Source organism: Oncorhynchus keta, chromosome 20 (assembly GCF_023373465.1).
Source record: "Oncorhynchus keta strain PuntledgeMale-10-30-2019 chromosome 20, Oket_V2, whole genome shotgun sequence".
Lineage (NCBI taxonomy): Eukaryota > Metazoa > Chordata > Actinopteri > Salmoniformes > Salmonidae > Oncorhynchus > Oncorhynchus keta.
Genome location: NC_068440.1, coordinates 35,097,263 through 35,114,724, shown reverse-complemented (window position 1 = coordinate 35,114,724; position 17,462 = coordinate 35,097,263). Strand labels below are relative to the sequence as shown.

The 17,462-nt window shown below is 44.4% G+C and overlaps 1 protein-coding gene across 5 annotated transcripts in view; it reads left to right on the top strand.

Annotated features, from left to right (window-relative positions):
• Nucleotides 1-17,462, top strand: part of LOC118378543 (zinc finger transcription factor Trps1-like) — a 234,109-nt gene that overhangs the window by 195,056 nt on the left and 21,591 nt on the right. For all 5 annotated transcript variants that reach the window (XM_052472736.1, XM_052472734.1, XM_052472735.1 and 2 more), the window contains one exon: nucleotides 9,451-9,573. In XM_052472736.1, the coding sequence (XP_052328696.1) occupies nucleotides 9,451-9,573 (123 nt within the window). The remainder of the gene's footprint in view (nucleotides 1-9,450; nucleotides 9,574-17,462) is intronic.

The following is a 17,462-nucleotide window of genomic DNA, read 5'->3' as shown; positions in this document are numbered from 1 at the left end:
AATGGCTGACAGTCTACACATTATGGCATTATTAACTTGAATGGGGAGGGTCTGACCTGTAGATTATATTTCCATGGCAAAGTCACACAGCAGCAGCACCTCCACCACCTCCACGACCAGCTCAACCACCTCCACCAAATCCACCACAAACTCCACCACTGACACCTCCTCCACCACCACCATCTCCACCACCTCCTCCTCTACCACCTACACTTCCACCTCCATCACCTCCTCCACCACCACCATCTCCACCACCTCCTCTTCTACCACCTCCACGACGACCACCACCACCATCTCCACCACTTCCTCCTCCTCCACCACCTCCATCTCCACCACCTCCTCCTCTACCACCTCCACGACCACCACCATCTCCACCACCACCACCTTCTCCTACACCACCACCACCACCACCACCTCCTCCTCTACCACCTCCACGACCACCACCATCTCCACCACCATCTCCACCACCTTCACCACCACCTCTTCCTCTACCACCTCCACAACCACCACCATCTCCACCACCACCACCTTCTCCTTCACCACCACCTGCTCCGCTACCACCTCCACAACCACCACCATCTCCACCACCACCTTCTCCTTCACCACCACCTCCTCCTCTACCACCTCCACAACCACCACCATCTCCACCACCACCACCACCACCTTCTCCTTCACCACCACCTCCTCCTCTACCACCTCCACGACCACCTTCACCTCCACCTCCTCCACCACCACCACCTCCACCACCACCACCTTCTCCTCTACCACCTCCACAACCACCACCATCTCCACCACCACCACCTTCTCCTTCACCACCACCTCCTCCTCTACCACCTCCACGACCACCACAACCTTCACCTCCTCCACCACCACCATCTCCACCACCTCCTCCTCTACCACCTCCACGACCACCACCATCTCCACCACCTTCTCCTTCACCACCACCTCCTCCTCTACCACCTCCACAACCACCACCATCTCCACCACCACCACCTTCTCCTTCACCACCACCTCCTCCTCTACCACCTCCACGACCACCACCACCTTCACCTCCTCCACCACCACCACCACCACCACCACCTCCTCCTCTACCACCTCCACGACCACCACCATCTCCACCACCTTCTCCTTCACCACCACCTCCTCCTCTACCATCTCCACCACCACCTCCTCCTCTACCACCTCCACGACCACCACCACCTTCACCTCCTCCACCACCACCATCTCCACCACCTCCTCCTCTACCACCTCCACAACCACCACCATCTCCACCACCACCACCTTCTCCTTCACCATCACCTCCTCCTCTACCACCTCCATGACCACCAACACCTTCACCTCCTCCACCACCACCATCTCCACCACCTCCTCCTCTACCACCTCCACGACCACCACCATCTCCACCACCTTCTCCTTCACCACCACCTCCACCTCCACCACCAAATATTCTAGGATTTATTATTGGGATTTATCAAACTGCATATTTTCATTGATAAATCATGCATTTTATTGTTATTATTATTTATATTTATTATTATTAATAATATTTATATCATTATTGTTTTATTAGTATTATCAGTAGCATTTTATTATTATATTATTATTATTTAGTCATGTCATTCATATTATTAATAATAGTTTTTGTTTTATAATTATAATTATTTTATGATTATTCTTTTGTGATTAATATTCTTATTATTATTAGCTCTACAACCCTGCCTGCAAAACTCCCTCCATTCACCTTATATAGTAACAAAAGCTCTCTCATTTGCTTTAGAATTTGGCGATCTCAGTTATTTTAGTTCCTAAAAGAAAGCACAATGGAAAAATGTTGCACATTTCTTTAGAGGTGTGTGCAGGATACCGCAGTGACTTTCCCCCCCAAAAAATGCATGCTGCATATAGTGCCAAACACTGGCCGCGCATTGTGCAAGATTGCTTGTCCTTTCAACCAATTTAAAAGTAAATGTTTCAGCCCAGGCTTCTATGCAAAAGACAATTTAAAAAAATATATTTTGATAATCAACACATGATGATCTCCTGCCTTGGTATAGGCTCTAAGATTAAATAGACTATGATGTCACGCTCCTATCTATAGGCTCTAAGATTAAATAGACTATGATGTCACGCTCCTATCTATAGGCTCTGAGATTAAATAGACTATGATGTCACGCTCCTATCTATAGGCTCTGAGATTAAATAGACTATGATGTCACGCTCCTATCTATAGGCTCTAAGATTAAATAGACTATGATGTCACGCTCCTATCTATAGGCTCTGAGATTAAATAGACTATGATGTCACGCTCCTATCTATAGGCTCTAAGATTAAATAGACTATGATGTCACGCTCCTATCTATAGGCTCTAAGATTAAATAGACTATGATGTCACGCTCCTATCTATAGGCTCTAAGATTAAATAGACTATGATGTCACGCTCCTATCTATAGGCTCTGAGATTAAATAGACTATGATGTCACGCTCCTATCTATAGGCTCTGAGATTAAATAGACTATGATGTCACGCTCCTATCTATAGGCTCTAAGATTAAATAGACTATGATGTCACGCTCCTATCTATAGGCTCTGAGATTAAATAGACTATGATGTCACGCTCCTATCTATAGGCTCTGAGATTAAATAGACTATGATGTCACGCTCCTATCTATAGGCTCTGAGATTAAATAGACTATGATGTCACGCTCCTATCTATAGGCTCTGAGATTAAATAGACTATGATGTCACGCTCCTATCTATAGGCTCTGAGATTAAATAGGCTATGATGTCACGCTCCTATCTATAGGCTCTGAGATTAAATAGGCTATGATGTCACGCTCATATCCTGCCTTGGTATAGGCTCTGAGATTAAATAGGCAATGATGTCACGCTCCTATCCTGCCTTGGTATAGGCTCTGAGTTTAAATAGGCAGTGATGTCACGCTCTTATCCTGCCTTGGTATAGGCTCTGAGATTAAATAGGCAGTGATGTCACGCTCTTATCCTGCCTTGGTATAGGCTCTGAGATTAAATAGGCAGTGATGTCACGCTCCTATCCTGCCTTGGTATAGGCTCTGAGATTAAATAGGCAGTGATGTCACGCTCCTATCCTGCCTTGGTATAGGCTCTGAGATTAAATAGGCTATGATGTCACGCTCCTATCCTGCCTTGGTATAGGCTCTGAGATTAAATAGGCTATGATGTCACGCTCCTATCCTGCCTTGGTATAGGCTCTGAGATTAAATAGGCTATGATGTCACGCTCCTATCCTGCCTTGGTATAGGTTCTGAAATTAAATAGGCAATGATGTCACGCTCCTATCTATAGGCTCTGAGATTAAATAGGCAATGATGTCACGCTCCTATCCTGCCTTGGTATAGGCTCTGAGATTAAATAGGCTATGATGTCACGCTCCTATCTATAGGCTCTAAGATTAAATAGGCTATGATGTCACGCTCCTATCCTGCCTATAGGCTCTAAGATGAAATGGCTATGATGTCACGCTCCTATCTATAGGCTCTGAGATTAAATAGGCTATGATGTCACGCTCCTATCCTGCCTTGGTATAGCTTCTGAAATTAAATAGGCTATGATGTCACGCTCCTATCTATAGGCTCTAAGATTAAATAGGCAATGATGTCACGCTCCTATCCTGCCTTGGTATAGGCTCTGAGATTAAATAGGCTATGATGTCACGCTCCTATCTATAGGCTCTAAGATTAAATAGGCTATGATGTCACGCTCCTATCTATAGGCTCTAAGATTAAATAGGCAATGATGTCACGCTCCTGATCCTATGGCACAGCAAGACTGTAGCCTAACCATACTGTCACATACGGTCAAGGCTACAGGTCTATTTACTGTCGAGCATGCTTTGCTATTGAATGAGCGATTGATAAATGGTAGTCTACTATTGAATGAGCGATTGGTAAATGGTAGTCTACTATTGAATGAGCGATTGGTATATTGTAGTCTGCTATTGAATAAGTGATTGGTAAATGGTAGTCTACTATTGAATAAGTGATTGGTAAATGGTAGTCTACTATTGAATAAGTGATTGGTAAATGGTAGTCTGCTATTGAATGAGCGATTTGTAAATGGTAGTCTACTATTGAATAAGTGATTGGTAAATGGTAGTCTACTATTGAATAAGTGATTGGTAAATGGTAGTCTACTATTGAATAAGTGATTGGTAAATGGTAGTCTGCTATTGAATGAGCGATTGGTAAATGGTAGTCTGCTATTGAATGAGCGATTGGTAAATGGTAGTCTGCTATTGAATAAGTGATTGGTAAATGGTAGTCTACTATTGAATAAGTGATTGGTAAATGGTAGTCTGCTATTGAATGAGCGATTGGTAAATGGTAGTCTGCTATTGAATGAGCGATTGGTAAATGGTAGTCTGCTATTGAATGAGCGATTGGTAAATGGTAGTCTGCTATTGAATGAGCGATTGGTAAATGGTAGTCTGCTATTGAATGAGCGATTGGTAAATGGTAGTCTACTATTGAATAAGTGATTGGTAAATGGTAGTCTACTATTGAATAAGTGATTGGTAAATGGTAGTCTACTATTGAATAAGTGATTGGTAAATGGTAGTCTGCTATTGAATGAGCGATTGGTAAATGGTAGTAATTGAATAAGGATTGGTAAATGTCTACTATTGAATAAGTGATTGGTAAATGGTAGTCTACTATTGAATAAGTGATTGGTAAATGGTAGTCTACTATTGAATAAGTGATTGGTAAATGGTAGTCTACTATTGAATAAGTGATTGGTAAATGGTAGTCTGCTATTGAATGAGCGATTTGTAAATGGTAGTCTACTATTGAATAAGCGATTGGTAAATGGTAGTCTACTATTGAATAAGTGATTGGTAAATGGTAGTCTACTATTGAATAAGTGATTGGTAAATGGTAGTCTACTATTGAATAAGTGATTGGTAAATGGTAGTCTGCTATTGAATGAGCGATTGGTAAATGGTAGTCTACTATTGAATAAGTGATTGGTAAATGGTAGTCTGCTATTGAATGAGCGATTGGTAGTCTGCTATTGAATAGTCTACTATTGAATAAGTGATTGGTAAATGGTAGTCTACTATTGAATAAGTGATTGGTAAATGGTAGTCTACTATTGAATAAGTGATTGGTAAATGGTAGTCTACTATTGAATAAGTGATTGGTAAATGGTAGTCTACTATTGAATAAGTGATTGGTAAATGGTAGTCTACTATTGAATGAGTCTACTATTGAATAAGTGATTGTAAATGGTAGTCTACTATTGAATGAGCGATTGGTAAATGGTAGTCTACTATTGAATAAGTGATTGGTAAATGGTAGTCTACTATTGAATAAGTGATTGGTAAATGGTAGTCTACTATTGAATAAGTGATTGGTAAATGGTAGTCTACTATTGAATAAGTGATTGGTAAATGGTAGTCTGCTATTGAATGAGCGATTGGTAAATGGTAGTCTACTATTGAATAAGTGATTGGTAAATGGTAGTCTGCTATTGAATGAGCGATTTGTAAATGGTAGTCTACTATTTGTTGTGTAGCAATTTAAAGCAGTTATGTCAGAAAATGAGAGACAATGTCCTGCTATATGATTATGATTTCGGCCTATATAATAAAAGTAAACAAGTAAACATATTAGATGACATGTTGCTATGCGATCTCCTTACCAATGACAAATGCATCTGTTTTATCATTAGGCCTTTGATTTACTGTTTTTCTCAGCCTGACATTATTATAACTCCCGTGCATCAAACATCTTCCATTTCCCCCAAAAGAACAATAAACCTATGTGCTTGGTCAACCTTCTAGAAGTTGTGCTCACGCATGGTTTGAGATCTGCATGGAGATAAGCACACTTTTCCTTCAAGTTAAACATTTATAAATACCAACCTTGGAGGAAAAACTGAAGCACGCAAGGTTTAGAGTCATTTTTTTGTGTGCACTCACTTTTGATAAATGAGGTCCCTGGAAGCTCAAATCAACCAGAGTTTTTGTTCAACATACACTAACTATCAGATGCATATTACTCCTTGTGTATTTAGTGTTCTTCGTACTCTTCTGAAATACCTACATGCCTGTTTTCATGTAAATATGTAGTGGTGTTAGAGGCCTCTTGTAGGTTCTCTTGCTATCTTTCATGTATAACGTCTCTCTATTTGACTGAGTAGATCTCGTTGCCTGATCTATTGATTACAGCTCAGCAGGTCGTCGTTGCTGGTTATTAATTGCAGGTTGAGCCACGCTCCTCTCGTTGTAATATCAGTTCACCTCGGACCGAGCTCCGCCGTTGCCTGCCGCAATCACTGAATGAAGCGATACTATTTCACTTGGAAGACATTATTGTATATAACCATGCCTCTGAGTGATTTACTACGTATCTACAGAGCACACATTTACTTTTTGGCATTGGCTCTGCTTAGTGTTTATATGGTGGCCAGAAGTATGTTTACAATGCACTACAAGTCTTAACTGCTGTTTGTTGGTCCAAGCCTAACTTGTCCAGAGATGAGGGATAAGAGATGCATGTTCCAGGAAGAGAAATAGGACTGCTATCAGTTCGAGCTGTGTGTAACCTGTAAACATTTACACTCCCCAGCTGTTGGAAGTGTCTGTGTCTATAGGCAACACGTGTGAGTCATTTGGCCAGGGGGGTTGATGATGGTGGGGAGAGAAAACACAGAGACGATGATGGAAACCGTGTTTGGCTTGTAACACTAGAACAGAATAGGAAAATAATAAATCAATCAATCATCCTGTCATTCCCACCATGTGGCAACCACATAAAAGCTCCTTGGGATTGAGAACATGCATGTTCAGGGGGGCTTCCAGGTTTCTTCTGTGGTACTAGTCTAAGCAGTGATCCTTACCATAGATAAAGGAGAAAGCAAAGGGGGATACCTAGTCAGTTGTACAACTGAATGAATTCAACTGAAATGTGTCTTCCACATTTAACCCAACCCCTCTGAATCAGAGAGGTGTGTCTTCCTCATTTAACCCAACCCCTCTGAATCAGAGAGGTGTGTCTTCCTCATTTAACCCAACCCCTCTGAATCAGAGAGGTGTGTCTTCCTCATTTAACCCAACCCCTCTGAATCAGAGAGGTGTGTCTTCCTCATTTAACCCAACCCCTCTTAATCAGAGAGGTGTGTCTTCCTCATTTAACCCAACCCCTCTTAATCAGAGAGGTGTGTCTTCCTCATTTAACCCAACCCCTCTGAATCAGAGAGGTGTGTCTTCCACATTTAACCCAACCCCTCTGAATCAGAGAGGTGTGTCTTCCACATTTAACCCAACCCCTCTGAATCAGAGAGGTGTGTCTTCCTCATTTAACCCAACCCCTCTGAATCAGAGAGGTGTGTCTTCCACATTTAACCCAACCCCTCTGAATCAGAGAGGTGTGTCTTCCTCATTTAACCCAGCCCCTCTTAATCAGAGAGGTGTGTCTTCCTCATTTAACCCAACCCCTCTGAATCAGAGAGGTGTGTCTTCCACATTTAACCCAACCCCTCTGAATCAGAGAGGTGTGTCTTCCACATTTAACCCAACCCCTCTGAATCAGAGAGGTGTGTCTTCCTCATTTAACCCAACCCCTCTGAATCAGAGAGATGTGTCTTCCACATTTAACCCAACCCCTCTGAATCAGAGAGGTGTGTCTTCCACATTTAACCCAACCCCTCTGAATCAGAGAGGTGTGTCTTCCACATTTAACCCAACCCCTCTGAATCAGAGAGGTGTGTCTTCCTCATTTAACCCAACCCCTCTGAATCAGAGAGGTGTGTCTTCCACATTTAACCCAACCCCTCTGAATCAGAGAGGTGTGTCTTCCACATTTAACCCAACCCCTCTGAATCAGAGAGGTGTGTCTTCCACATTTAACCCAACCCCTCTAGATTAACACATTCTTTTTAAGTCATTTTTATAAAAAATGTAAGCAATCCACTAAGATAATCGTTCAAATTTTAGAGTAATGGACCATGTATTTCATTTTAACAAGTAATGATTTGTAATTGTTAGATAAATAAAAATGTTAGATTAAGATATGACACTTACAATAATTGTGATTGAAATGTTAGTTGTCTTTTCACACTTAAGAATATTGAATGTTGCATCTGGGGGACAAAAAATGTTCCATTTGGGATTTCAGTTTTATTCTGACAGCATGACAGCGTTGTTTTACCCATCCTTCCTGTCAATTGGGACATAAGCAGCAGTGCGGCGCGTGAGTTGACAGAGCGACTTTACACCTGCTGGTAGCTCACTAAAAACATTTATCCATGTCATTAAATTATTGCCGTAATTTTGACCGTGCTCCCGTCCCCTCATTCCCTTTCCCTTGTATTTATTTTCCTTGTATCTATGATTAATGTCTGATGTCAAATGTTAGAGTGAGCAGAGGCATCAGCAAACGCAAGATCATAGAGGGCCCTCCAATAGCGCTCTCATCTGGATGGAAAAATGACCCTATAGGGAACTGGCTACTCACCAGAACGTTTGACTGATTCATTGTGAAACACCCGATGAATGAAGTACCCTTTCTCTGCCAAGAAAGCTCTCTGGCCTTCCAGACAAAATTATGTCCACAGAAAAGCTTTCCGTTCTAAATGAATCGGAAGAGAATTAGGAGCATTGTATTATTCTGGCAGGTAGAACATGGCTCCCTCAAGTTAAATAAATGTCACTGATTCTATGAGGCCAAATGGCTTTTACAGGCCCCCTAATCTAGATCATGCCAGTGTAGCTGCGGATCACATGCAAGGCAGGACCGCTTGTTCAATTCCCATGTTCTGCACTTGATAAGGTCATGCACTCTCAATGATTCATTTAGACATTATTGGTTTTTCTGTACTTGCATTATGGACCAGCGCATTTGTTATTTATTAGGCTTTTTTAAATTTTTTATATGTATGTTAAGGAGAGAGTAAAAAAGAAAGTATTTTCAATCTATCGAAGAGGAAATATTAGAAACCGTTTCCAAATGTGAATATTTTAGAAAATAGCCTCAGAATGGCTTCCTACGCAATCAATGGCACACATGAAGAGTGTAGAATCAACATGAGGCTGCTAAAAAAGGTCTGGTCCTCAGCTTGTCATGGTGATGCAGGCGATGAAGGCTGATCTCTGTCTAGTGAAACACAACCAGTGGTTGGACTCATTAATCAGTCTAAAGTTAATTAGTGAGAGAATCAGCTGGGTTCTATTAATCACTGCCCAAACTGACCTTCTAATTGTACTGTGTGTGTGTGTGTGTGTGTGTGTGTGTGTGTGTGTGTGTGTGTGTGTGTGTGTGTGTGTGTGTGTGTGTGTGTGTGTGTGTGTGTGTGTGTGTGTGTGTGTGTGTGTGTGTGTGTGTGTGTGACTTCTTTCTCCTCCTTTTTCTTCACTCTTTCCGTTTACCCGTTTCTCACTTACTCACTCTCTCTCTTTTGATTTGGTTTTCAGAGACGTCGAGGCTCGGGGGTGTTCTGTGCCAACTGTCTCACCACTAAGACCTCTCTGTGGAGGAAGAATGCCAACGGGGGATATGTGTGCAACGCCTGTGGCCTCTATCAGAAGCTCCACTCGGTAAGGCAGGGAGGGGGTGGGGGCTCAACGCCTGTGGCCTCTATCAGAAGCTCCACTCGGTAAGGCGGGGAGGGGGGTCTCAATGCCTGTGGCCTCTATCAGAAGCTTCACTCGGTAGGGGGAGCGTAACGCCTGTGGCCTCTATCAGAAGCCTCACTCGGTAAGGCGGGGAGGGGGTCTCAATGCCTGTGGCCTCTATCAGAAGCTCCACTCGGTAAGGCGGGGAGGGGGGAGGCTCAACGCCTGTGGCCTCTATCAGAAGCTCCACTCGGTAAGGCGGGGAGGGGGGTCTCAATGCCTGTGGCCTCTATCAGAAGCTCCACTGGTAAGGCGGGGAGGGGGGCTCAACGCCTGTGGCCTCTATCAGAAGCTCCACTCGGTAAGGCAGGGAGGGGGGCTCAACGCCTGTGGCCTCTATCAGAAGCTCCACTCGGTAAGGCAGGGAGGGGGGCTCAACGCCTGTGGCCTCTATCAGAAGCTCCACTCGGTAAGGCAGGGAGGGGGGCTCAACGCCTGTGGCCTCTATCAGAAGCTCCACTCGGTAAGGCAGTGAGGGGGGCTCAACGCCTGTGGCCTCTATCAGAAGCTCCACTCGGTAAGGCAGGGAGGGGGCTCAACGCCTGTGGCCTCTATCAGAAGCTCCACTCAGCAAGGCGGGGAGGGGGGCTCAATGCCTGTGGCCTCTATCAGAAGCTCCACTCGGTAAGGCAGGGAGGGGGCGGGCTCAACGCCTGTGGCCTCTATCAGAAGCTCCACTCGGTAAGGCGGGGAGGGGGGGGCTCAACGCCTGTGGCCTCTATCAGAAGCTCCACTCGGTAAGGCTGGGAGGGGGGCTCAACACCTGTGGCCTCTATCAGAAGCTCCACTCGGTAAGGCAGGGAGGGGGGTCTCAATGCCTGTGGCCTCTATCAGAAGCTCCACTCGGTAAGGCAGGGAGGGGGGCTCAACGCCTGTGGCCTCTATCAGAAGCTCCACTCGGTAAGGCGGGGAGGGGGGGGTCTCAATGCCTGTGGCCTCTATCAGAAGCTTCACTCGGTAGGGGGAGCGTAACGCCTGTGGCCTCTATCAGAAGCCTCACTCGGTAAGGCAGGGAGGGGGGCGGGCTCAACGCCTGTGGCCTCTATCAGAAGCTCCACTCGGTAAGGCAGGGAGGGGGAGGGGCTCAACGCCTGTGGCCTCTATCAGAAGCTCCACTTGGTAAGGCAGGGAGGGGGGGGGCTCAACGCCTGTGTCCTCTATCAGAAGCTCCACTCGGTAAGGCGGGGAGGGGGCTCAATGCCTGTGGCCTCTATCAGAAGCTCCACTCGGTAAGGCAGTGAGGGGGGCTCAACGCCTGTGGCCTCTATCAGAAGCTCCACTCGGTAAGGCAGGGAGGGGGAGGGCTCAACGCCTGTGGCCTCTATCAGAAGCTCCACTCAGTAAGGCAGTGAGGGGGGGGGGCTCAACGCCTGTGGCCTCTATCAGAAGCTCCACTCGGTAAGGCAGGGAGGGGGGGGGCTCAACGCCTGTGGCCTCTATCAGAAGCTCCACTCAGCAAGGCGGGGAGGGGGGCTCAATGCCTGTGGCCTCTATCAGAAGCTCCACTCGGTAAGGCAGGGAGGGGCGGGCTCAACGCCTGTGGCCTCTATCAGAAGCTCCACTCGGTAAGGCAGGGAGGGGGCGGGCTCAACGCCTGTGGCCTCTATCAGAAGCTCCACTCGGTAAGGCGGGGGGGGGGGGCTAGGAAAAACCCAGGAGGGAGAATGTTTAAGTATGTGTATGCGTACATGTGCCAGAGGGAGGGGAGTAACCTGCCACACCACATCAGCCCAACCACTAAAATGAAATGGTGATTAAGTAAGTCAAATCAACCTTCCCGTGAAATGCTTCCTTACATGCCCTTAACCAACGATGCAGTTTTAAGAAAATAAATTAAAGTAAAAAAATGTATTAAATAACACTAATAAAATAACAATAATGAGGCTATATACAGAGTCAATGTGCGGGGATACAGGTTACTCACGGTCATTTGTACATGTAGGTAGGGGTAAAGTGACTAAACAGCGAGTAGCAATCCTTAACAGCTTCCTCCAAGGTTGGTATTTATCAATGCAAATAGTCCGGGTGGCCATTTGATTAATTGTTAAGCAGTCTTATGGCTTGAGGGTAGAAACGTTAAGGAGCCTTTTGGACATAAACTTGGCATTCCGGTATTGCTTGCCATGCGGTAGCAGAGAGAACAGAGTATGACTTGGGTGACTGGAGTCTTTGAATATGTTTTGGGCTTCTCTCTGTCTGCTTGAAACATGCAGCCTTGGGAATGTTGACCTCTTTAAAGGTCTTGCTCACATTGGCTACTGAGAGCTTGATCACACAGTCGTCCGGAACAGCTGGTACTCTCATGCATGTTTCAGTGTTGCTTGCCTCGAAGCGAGCATAAAAGGCATTTAGCCCATCCGGTAGACTCGCGTCACTGGGCAGCTCGCGGCTGAGTTTCACTTTATAGTCCATAATAGTTTTCAAGCCCTGCCACACCGACGAGCGTCAGAGCCGGTGTAGTATGATTCAATCTTAGTCCTTTATTGATGCTTTGCCTGTTTGATGGTTTGTCTGAGGGCATAGCTGGATTTATTATAAGCGTCTGGATTAGTTTCCCACTCCTTGAAAGCGGCAGCTCTAGCCTTTAACTCGGTGCGGATGCTGCCTGTAATCCATGGTTTCTGGTTGGGTTATGTACGTACAGTCACTGTGGGGATGACGTTGTTGAATCACTTATTGATGAAGCCGGTGTCTGAGGTGGTGTACTCCTCAATGCCATTGGATGAATCCCGGAACATATTCCAGTCTGTGCTCGCAAAACTGTCCTACAGCATAGCATCCATGTCATCTGACCACTTCCGTATTGAGCGAGTCACTGGTACTTCCTGCTTTAGTTTCTGCTTGTAAGCAGAAATGAGGAAGATAGAATTATTGTCAGATTTGCCAAATGGGGGAGCTTTGTACTCGTCTTTGTCTGTGGAGGAAAGGTGGTCTAGAGTTTTTTTCCCCTCTGGTTGCACGTGATATGCTGGTAGAATTTAGGTAAAACAGATTTAAGTTTGCCTGCATTAAAGTACCCGGCCACTAGGAGCGCCGCTTCCGGATGAGCATTTTCTTGTTTGTTTATGGCCTAATAGAGGTCGTTGAGTGCGGTCTTAGTGCCAGCATCCGTTTGTGGTGGTAAATAGACGGCTACAAAAAATATAGATGAAAACTCTCTCGACAAATAGACTTACACCTCCAACACTCATCTTACCGGATGTAGCTGTTCTGTCCTACCGAGGCATAGAAAACCCAGCCATATTATCCACATTGGCGTACAGCCACGACTCTGTGAAATGTAAGATATTACAGTTTTTAATGTCCCGTAGGTAGGATAGTCTCAAATGGAGCGCATCCAGTTTATTCTCCAATGATTGCACGTTGGCCAATAGATCAGATGTTAGGCGGGTCAACCACTCAATGACAAATTCTTACAAGCCACCCTGATCTGTTCCCCCTGTATTCCTTCTTTTCTTCATGCGAATGACGGGGATTTTGAACTTGTCTGGGAGCAACATTATCTCCTTCTTGTCAGACTCATTAAAGAAAAAATCTTTGTCCTGTTCGAGGTGAGTAATCGCTGTTCTGATATCCAGAAGCTATATTCGGTCATAAGAGACGGTAGCATCAACTTTATGTACAAAATAAGTTACAAACAATTAGAAAAAATACTCACAAAATAGCTGGTTAGGAGCCCGTAGAACGGCAGCCATCCCCTCCAGCTCCATTCCTTCATAAGTGTTAGCAGAACACTGTAGCTGTTCCACCCTGTCCACCCCACTTCCTCCCTGGGTGATTGGTGCGCCTCTCAGGGCCTGGGGGAGGATGAGATAAGTGGGTCCGCTGTGCCCTCTAACCCCTAAAAGCTGAAACCCCCATAAAGTTCACACATGTTCCTCTCACAGATATGCAGGCTTACCCATCATATGTCTCAGTGAAGGCTCCTCAGAGGAGGACCATTCTACTCAGTGATATCTTTTTTATTTATTTATAGTGAAACAAAAAAAGTATAGATAATATAAACCTATACTAAATATATTACATTATAAAATAAAAAATTACTAAATCAAACTGTTTTGCGATGAAGGTCTACAGTAGCCTCAACAGCACTCTGTCGGGTAGCACCATGGTGTAGCTGGAGGAGAGCTGATTTCCGTCCTCCTCTGAGTACATTGACTTATATATAAAACCTAGGAGGCTCATGGTTCTCGCCCCCTTCCATAGACATACACAGTAATTATGATGACTTCCGGAGGACGCCCTCCAGCCAATTAGAGCTTTTGCAGCATGAACTGAAATGTTGTCCAATCAAAGGGTCAGAGAATTAATCTAGTACTATTTTCTGGATTTGTGAGTATCTTCCTAATTCTGCTCTGCATGCATTATTTTGTGTTTTACGCTGTACACGGGGGATGTTTTTTGTAGAATCACTTTTTTGGTGTTTGTCCCATTGTATGAATTCTTGGTTGGTGAGCGGACCCCAGATATTACAACCACGAAGGGCAATGGGTTCTATAACTGATTCTTGTGTTTTTAGCCAGATCCTAATTGGGATATTGAATTTATGTTCCTTTTGGTGGTGTAGAAGATCCTTCTTGCCTTGTCTCTCAGATCCTTCACAGCTTTGTGGAAGTTACCTGTGGAGCTGATGTTTAGGCCGAGGTATGTATAGTTTTCTGTGTGCTCTAGGGCAGCGGTGTGTCGTTGGAATTTGTGGTCCTGGCAACTGGACCTTTTTTAGAACCCCATTATTTTGGTCTTACTGAGATTTACTGTCAGGGCCCAGGTCTGGCAGAATCTGTGCAGAATATCTAGGTGCTGCTGTAGGCCCTCCTTGGTTGGTGACAGAAGCACCAGATCATCAGCAAACAGTAGACATTTGACTTCAGATTCTAGTAGGGTGAGGCCGGGTGCTGCGGACTTTTCTAGCACCCGCGCCAATTCGTTGATATATATGTTGAAGAGGGTGGGGCTTAAGCTGCATCCTTGTCTCACCCCACGGCACTGTGGGAAGAAATGTGTGATTTTTTGCCAATTTTAACCGCATACTTGTTGTTTGTGTACATGGATTTTATAATGTTGTATGTTTTACCCCCAACACCACTTTCCATCAATTTGTATAGCAGACCCTCATGCCAAATTGAGTCGAAGGCTTTTTTGAAATCAACAAAGCATGAGAAGACTTTGCCTTTGTTTTGTTTTGTTTGGTTGTCAATTAGGGTGTGCAGGGTGAATACATGGTCTGTTGTATGGTAATTTGTTAAAAAGCCAATTTGACATTTGCTTAGTACATTGTTTTCATTGAGGAAATGTACAAGTCTGCTGTTAATGATAATGCAGAAGATTTTCCCAAGGTTACTGTTGACGCATATCCCATGGTAGTTATTGGGGTCAAATTTGTCTCAACTTTTGTGGATTGGGGTGATCAGACCTTGGTTCCAAATATTGGGGAAGATGCCAGATGATGTTAAAGAGTTTTAGTATAGCCAATTGGAATTTGTTGTCTGTATATTTGATCATTTCATTAAGGATACCATCAAAACCACAGGCCTTTTTGGGTTGGAGGGTTTTTATTTTGTCCTGTAGCTCATTCAAGGTAATTGGAGAATCTAGTGGGTTCTGGTAGTCTTTAATAGTTGATTCTAAGATTTGGATTTGATCATGTATATGTTTTTGCTGTTTATTCTTTGTAATAGAGCCAAAAAGATTGGAGAAGTGGTTTACCCATACATCTCCATTTTGGATAGATAATTCTTCGTGTTGTTGTTTGTTTAGTGTTTTCCAATTTTCCCAGAAGTGGTTAGAGTCTATGGATTCTTCATTTACATTGAGCTGATTTCTGATGTGCTGTTCCTTCTTTTTCCGTAGTGTGTTTCTGTATTGTTTTAGTGATTCACCATAGTGAAGGCGTTGACTCAGGTTTTCCGGGTCTCTGTTTTTGGTTGGACAGGTTTCTCAATTTCTTTCTTAGATTTTTGCATTCTTCATCAAAGCATTTGTCATTGTTGTTAATTTTCTTCGGTTTTCTATTTGAGATTTTAAAATTTGATAGGGAAGCTGAGAGGTCAAATATACTGTTAAGATTTTCTACTAACAAGTTTACACCTTGACTATTACAGTGGAATGTTTTACCCAGGAAATTGTCTGAAACTGCATTCCTTCCATCTATAGCATTTCTTAATGTTACTCAGTTCCTTTGGCTTTGATGCCTCATGATTGAGTATTGCTCTGTTCAAGTAGACTGTAATTTTGTTGTGGTCTGATAGGGGTGTCAGTGGGCTCTCTCTCTCTCTCTCTCTGGCTCTCTCTCTCTCTTTCTCGCTGTCTGTCTGTCTATCTGTCTCTCTCTCTCTCTCTCTCTCCCCTACGTTCACTCATTCACTCATTCCCTCAGTCAAAGGCTGTGACCTCGCTCGCTCACTCTCTCCTCTCTCGCTCTATCTCTCTCTCTCTCTCTCTCTCTCTCTCTCTCTCGCTCTCTCGCTCTCTCTCTCTCTCTCTCTCTCTCTCTCTCTCTCTCTCTCTCTCTCTCTCTCTCTCTCTCTCTCGCTCTCTCTCTCTCTCTCTCCTAATCCGTTCTCACATTCCCTAATTCAAAGGCTGTGACCTCACCTTGTGGTGACACTGATGCAGAAAGAGGCATCATGGGAATGTAACATGGGAATGTAAGGATCATAATGATGCACAGTAGATATGCCTCTCTCCATTTGGGGTTGTGCTCAGTGGAATTTGTCATTGAAATGGGAGTTTGATTTTAGTAAAATGATGGAAAGTCCTTTTTTTGGGACTTGAAATTGAGGATGAGATGGCTCAATATTTTAGATTGAATGTGTAGTTTGTTTCTCTCTCCCGAAGAGGAGATGTCCATTGTGTTACGGACTTCAACAAGTTATTCCGAAATAAGTCAATGTACTCAATCATTGAAGGACTTTACAACTGGTCCTCTCTCTACTTTTTTTAGAGTTCATTTTTGGTTTTGAATACACAAGCTGTAGATTTTTTATTAAACCACCATGGGCTGGAACTTTCCAAGACGTACTTCTCAATGCTCTTTGAAATGAAATAGTGTCTGGGCAAACATATGGGTAAGCAAATGTGACATCATGTGAGGATTTACCCCTCGGAAACAAGAAGGCCTTTGTCTGCGCACTTCACTCATTTTGATGTTTAATCTCAGTAATTCAGTTATGACTAGGGTAGAGTCCACAGAGTCCGCCAGTTCTTTTAAGCCCAGTGTGCAGTGTTCTAGGCTGTGTTGTCTGGCCTGAAGGCGACTGGACCGACTGCCTGGGTGGCGGGTGGATCTATACAGGAGGCTCCCTGAGTCGGTGTGGTCGACTGGGCCAGAGAGAGAGGGACAAGCTTCAGAGAGCCCTTTCACTGACCAGGCCACATGGTGGTCTAAACCAGCTCCAGACCAGCAAACCAGGCCTACCACAGTCAAAGAGATGGAGAGATAGAGAGAGAGAAAATAGACAGAGGGAGAGAGACGGAGGTTGAAAGAGAGAGACATGCTCCAGAGAGCCCTTTCCCTGGCCGGGCTACCTGGTGGTCTAAACCAGCTCCAGACCAGCAGACTAGGCCTACCATAGTCAAAGAGAGAAAGAGAGAGAGAAATAGACAGAGAGATATGGAAATAATTCATGTAAAAAACAGAGCAAACTAGAATGCTATTTGGTCCTAAACAGAGAGTACACCGTGACAGAATACCTGACCACTGTGAATGACTCAAATTTAAGGAAAGCTTTACCTATATACAGACTCAGTGAGCATAGCCTTGCTATTGAGAAAGGCCGCTGAAGGCAGACCTGGTTCTCAAGAGAAGACAG